This window comes from Rhipicephalus microplus, chromosome 1 (assembly GCF_043290135.1).
Source record: "Rhipicephalus microplus isolate Deutch F79 chromosome 1, USDA_Rmic, whole genome shotgun sequence".
NCBI lineage: Eukaryota > Metazoa > Arthropoda > Arachnida > Ixodida > Ixodidae > Rhipicephalus > Rhipicephalus microplus.
Genome location: NC_134700.1, coordinates 192,133,385 through 192,139,384, shown reverse-complemented (window position 1 = coordinate 192,139,384; position 6,000 = coordinate 192,133,385). Strand labels below are relative to the sequence as shown.

The following is a 6,000-nucleotide window of genomic DNA, read 5'->3' as shown; positions in this document are numbered from 1 at the left end:
TGACTTGTCTCTTCAAAGGGAGTCGTATACGTTTTCGAAAGGACTCCAATGACCCCTTTCGGAAAGTTCTTCGATTTGTTCCTTCCTCAAAGCCGTGAACAGTTTGCCATCGCAGAGTGGTGCCGGCTACTTCTTTTAGAAAGCCATTAACAGAAAGGAAAGCAAAATACGAAATAAGTACGTCATAGCTTGCTTTGGAAACATCATGCGACTACTACGAACCAGTAGTGCTTTGACCGGCAGTTCACTTTTGCGAGCGGCCGGCTGTTATAGGAACTCTGGTATTTTGCGCGGGGACAATTATAGTAGCCACTGCATGTTTCCAGAGCAGGCTATGGCGTGGTTAACTCTGCCGGCTATTAACTCTGCCCGCGCAAAGTGCCTGCGAATTCTTCGCTTTTTGACGACAGCCGCGCGCGAAACAGAGCTGCCGGTCAAACTGCTACTGACGGGCAAATAGCTGTACCGGTTTGCACTTCACGGGTGCTCGCGTAAAGAACAGCTGGCAAAGCGTGTTTTGCTACATGAAGCCGCAGAAACAACCCTACCCGCAGCAGGGCACAGCCACGTAGTAAGACTTTCGCTCTTCAACTTCTCGCTATAATCTTATGCCGCATTCCTTGAGACGTGTCTACATAAGATCATTCACTGCGAAGACTCGTTTAGCTTTGAAGAAACACTGTGATTCGACGCCAAAGTCCAGAAACGTGACCACAGCGTTTACGGTAGTGCTTCTGCGCTACGAGCGACGAACCATTTTTCAAAACAAAACGATATTGAGAGAACGAAAACCTACTGCGTGCGCTGACGTTTTGGTCACGTGTTGGGCCGACTTGGTGGGCTTCAATCGCGTTGCGCAACACTCCCTCTTGTATGTTTTCTTCCTCCATGCAGAAGAACGCGAATAAGCGTCTCAGTTGTTACTTCACTGTGCCTGAAAAGCGCGCCCTTTTTGCAAACGGAGGCTGTGCAACGACTGCAGTGGCCTTTATGTGAACGGTAACTACAACAGAATTGTTCCGACGAAACCCAAAGGCTAGCCAAGACGTACGATTCTCCCCACTGCAAGATAAGGGCGTGCGATCGAGCGTGCACCCCCTTATTATCTACGCGGGCCAATGTACGCGTGAGAGAGCCACCGCGCGCTTACTGCGCCATCTTGCAGATAATGCTGAAAACACGATAGTCCCCCACCCCCGAGATGCCCGCCAACAGCGGTAAGTGGCAAGTATGAATAGCTTGCCGTTTGAACGTACAACGAGGTACCTCTCGGTGGCTCAGTGGCTAACGCCTCGCATCCACGACGCGGACGTCCCACGTTCGATTTTCAGGGATTTTCTATCTTTCTTGCGTTTTCATATATACAGATACGTGTACATATACGGTGCATGACATCGACGCCAGCGGCGAAATCTAGCCGAGAGTCTCCATATAATTGAATAAAAATGTGATAGACACTAAGGTTTGCACGAACATTCGCGATGTGCTTGCAAGTTCAACCACGCGAAAACGCTGCTCGTGGTCACACCTTTCGTCGCGCCTCCTGTTCGTAATAAGAAACAAAACGAAACAGTCGCAAATAGTTTCTCGGCTTTGACAATCCACAACTGTCCAGCAGTTTTGTCCTTTTGTCGTTCGCGGCTCCTTTCCCTCAAAGCTCCCGGTGATGTTCTCTTCAGGCGCGCAACAGCGTGCTCTGACGCCTTTCTCTTCCCCTCGGGGTGCTACAAAACGTAGGCGGCCGCGGCGGGAGAGAGAGAGGCACCTGGCTTTCCATCAGCAGTGTGCGGTGGGGGGAAGACGCCCCTCCGGTGCGCGCAGGAGAAGCGCACCCGCGCGCTCCCTCGCGCACCGGGCCGTCGAGCTCGCGACCAATGGGAGGCGGCGCGGGACGGGACGGGACGGCGGCCCCATTCGAAGCGGCCGGCAAACAGCGGCCGCGGCAGGCAGTATGAGGAGCGCGCCGAGAGCGCGGCACGCCGCTTGTCTCCTGTGAATGGGGGCCCCCACCACGACGCTCGTGTCCGGCGGCGGCCCGCCGCTGGCCCTGCTCCTTGTCCTGGCGCTGGCGGCCACGGCAACCGCGAGGGCCGCTTCTTCGTCGGCCTTCCTCAGTTCCATGTTCGCCGCGCAGACGCAGCAGGACCCGTGTTTCGACGAGATGAACAACCCGCGCCGGTGCATCCCGGACTTCGTTAACGCCGCGTTTGGAAAAGAGGTGCGCGTCAGCTCCGAGTGTGGCAACCCGCCGTCGCGCTACTGCGCCACGGCCACCGACGAGAAAGGCGAGATCGTGCGCAATTGCCAGATCTGCGATGCCGGCAACCCGAAGCGCCGGCACCCGGCCGCCTACCTGACAGACCTGAACAACCCAAACAACGTCACCTGTTGGATGTCCGAGCCATTCCAGCAGCCGCTGCACAACGTGTCCCTGGTTCTGAGCCTGGGCAAGAAGTACGAATTGACCTACGTGAGCCTGCAGTTCTGCGGCGCCAAGCCGGACTCCCTGGCCATCTTCAAGAGCACCGACCACGGCCGCTCCTGGCAGCCGTTCCAGTTCTACTCGTCGCAGTGCCGCAAGATGTACGGCCGTCCGAACCGCGCGTTAATCACGAAGGCCAACGAGCAGGAGCCGCTCTGCAGCGACCCGCAGTCGAGCACCGAGCAGCTCTCCGGGGCTCGCATCGCCTTCTCGACGCTCGAAGGACGGCCGTCGGCCTACGAGTTCGACAGCAGCCCCGTGCTTCAGGAGTGGGTCACCGCCACAGACGTCAAGGTGGTCTTCAACCGACTCACCAACTGGGCGCTGCCGGAACCCACCGACAACGAGACCCTGGTGCCGGTGCGCGACGCCTCCTACTACTACGCCGTCTCCGACTTCGCCGTGGGCGGCCGCTGCAAGTGCAACGGCCATGGCTCGCGTTGCGTACAGAACAGGGACGGCCAGCTGGCCTGCGAGTGCAAGCACAACACCGCGGGCCGTGACTGCGAGAAGTGCAAGCCCTTCTACTACGACCGGCCGTGGGGGAGGGCCACGGCGCACGATGCCCACGAGTGCGTCCGTAAGTAAATACAGCAGCATGACTTAATCCAAAGCACCTTTTCTCAATACGTCTCCTTTCCAGATAAATGTATTCTGCCGTTTAAGACGTTTGCACCACAGAATACTTGGGCGTGAGCTCTCGGACTCATCCACACAGGAGCTCTTCCTGGCGTGCGTGGTATACGGTGCACGTGTGATCGAGTGAGCTGTCATGTTGGTATGTTGCATCGTACGACGTGTATGAGAGATGAATAATACGATGATGCTCGTGTAATACACGAAAAAACACACTATTGCAATCTTATCGCGTTCACGTGGGACCGGTGTGCGAACCTGATAACGCGAGCACGAGAAGGAACCTTGTCTTTCCGTTTTGGTGGTTGGATTGCCGACTCACTGGTTACTTCTCCACCATCTCACCGCGATTTGTATGCAGATTGTGCGCTATCGTTACTTTGACTCTTAAGCATATGTTTACCAAGGCACGTGCTACAACAGTCGTGCGCGTGCACTGCGTGTGAACATCCTCATCCACCCACTCGCACATCGCGTACGTGCCCAGGTCAAAATGTCTTCCTCTATATACAGAGTATTTCTTACGACATGTACAGCCTACACGCTTGCAAAGATAATGATACACTTAGACTTAATATTCGCTACAGTTAAACTGATAACAAAAGGAAAAAAGGACGCTTTCCACCAGTGACGTCTACGTCTATTTTTTATGCTAGTGCGCGTTTTCTGCGAACCCAAACACATAAACAAATGTAGGTGCTATATTTTCAGGCACGTTCTATGCAGTGCAGGGCCCCTCGAAAATTCCCAAGCCGCGCTGCCTTAGCAATGGATGGGATAGGGGCCTGGGAATTTTTGACGGCCCGTGTACATCTTTAGAAACCAAGCCGGATATATGTATGTCAGCAGTCTTCAATCTTACTACCACTGTCGGAACTAGTAAATATATAATTTTGTTTTCTAGCCCTAATCACAGTTGTCGGATTCGTGCTACAGCGTTGCATGCATGCAGCTGCGCGCTTTTAATTATTACAATTGTATGTTCTAGAATTTTATGGGACAGAACTGTGACATACTTATGAATTACGCCGTTGTGGGATATTTCAGATTACTTTCGACCCCCTGGAGATGAGTGTGTTTTCTCGCATTAGCACCCATTCAACAAGGCGCTGTGGCGGGGAATCCAACTCACGTCCTCCGTCTCAGCATGTACATAGCAGCTAAGTTGTCATGGTAGTTGTGTGACGGTTCAGTTTATTAACACGATAGCGTTGAAGAGCTCGTATCGCATAAATTCCGGCGTCGGTGTCGGCGTGCCTGGTGACGAGCGAAACTTGCATCATCTTGTCTGGTACCGAAAAAAATCGCAGCATATCCACGGAGTGCATGATGATGAGTGGGGTGAAGCGTCCGCACCTCCATCCGTCTGTTCGTTCTTGCTTCCGGCCGCCCATTCGTCCGTCTCTGCGTCCGTCCGTGCGTTCGTACGTGCGTCCGTCTGTGCGTTTGTGCATCTGTCTGTCCGTCAGTGCGTCCGTCCGTCCATCCGTCCGTCCGTTCATGTAGTTAACACTCCAAGTACCACCATCTCGCATCTTTTCATCATACATTCGTCATATATAAGTACCGCTATCCAGCGGACATTCCATCGACTAAACGAGAGGTGGTACGACCGGCACGCATGCGCGCTCTTGCGGCCTGCGCTTCGTGTCTAGTTCCCACCTTTCACCGCCGCTAGTTCGTGGCACTGCGGCCTAACCTCGCTAAACCTTGTTAAAACCGAGAAGGTTACGCCCAGCGAGTTTAACGTGGCAATTTATTCTGGTCAGATAGTGGTCAAAGTGCGACCTTCTGTTACTAGTTTTTCTTTTTGGGTAAGCATCAAACTCAAGGCGAATTTTATTAGAGATTAAGTCACCGATACTAGTCTCGGTAGGTTAGTCCATCAGTAACAACTATACTTTAATTTTTGATTAACTCGCGTGGGTTTTCTCCTCGATTCAAAAGAGTGCGCTGGCCGATCCCCTAGTCCGGCTGTGGAGGTGGGTACCTCCTACTATGACGATGACTACTACTACTACTACTTCTACTACTACTACTACTACTACTACTACTACTACTACTACTACTACTACTACTACTACTACTACTACTACCGTCCCATACATCGCGAACGCACGACCTGCGGCTTGAGGAGCTTCGCCCCTAAAATTGAGAAACAATCAAATAAAGCATCATTTTCGGTTCAAAGTGAAAATCGAGCCCACGCCGTCTGCGTGGCAAACAAGTGTGCTGCCAGAGCCACTTCATTGCTTCGAATTGCTCCGACAAAAAAATAAAAAAAAAACTACGTGGATGTCAATCAGTGGAACAAGCCTTGTTAACGCATGTAACATTGCCTGGAAGAATCCTATATATAGAACCGCACCAGGCGTCAAAACATGTGAATTGCTCAACTGGTGGTTCAAAGCTGCCCACACATTACAAAGTGGGCTGGTACGCACACGTGGCAGCTTATGGACGAGTAGTGGAATTGTGACGCAGCAGGCATTTAACAAATGCACATCAGGGGGGGGGGGGGTGAATCTTAAAGAAAGAGAAAAGTGAGCCTTGTAACTGTCTCTCAGGGAAAGGACACTCCAACAGTAGCTCACGAGGGAAGGGGTAAGGAGGGATTAAAAGGATATGATTAAATGGTATAGAGATAGAGACAGAGGAAGGAGAGAGCGAGGCGCAGGGACAGCCACATACGGATGTAAGGAGAAGATAGGAAAGATGGACACGGTCGCAGGAGTCCGAGGACGGGGCACCACTCGGCGAGTGCTCTTGTCCGCGTCAGGAGATGGCGTAGGGCGAGCCCATGCAGTAGGCCAGAGCTGCGCTGTCGTCGGAGATCGCGGTGGCACAACCGGTCGGCACGAAATCCAGTGAGCGAGTCCACA

The 6,000-nt window shown here is 53.0% G+C and overlaps 1 protein-coding gene across 1 annotated transcript in view; it reads left to right on the top strand.

The window, feature by feature from the left end:
• The first annotated feature begins 1,908 nt into the window (after positions 1-1,908).
• LOC119178382 (netrin-1-like) overlaps positions 1,909-6,000 on the top strand; it is a 187,100-nt gene continuing 183,008 nt past the window's right edge. The window contains exon 1 of the mRNA XM_037429585.2: positions 1,909-3,062. Within this exon, the coding sequence (XP_037285482.2) occupies positions 1,997-3,062 (1,066 nt within the window). The 5' untranslated portion in view covers positions 1,909-1,996. The remainder of the gene's footprint in view (positions 3,063-6,000) is intronic.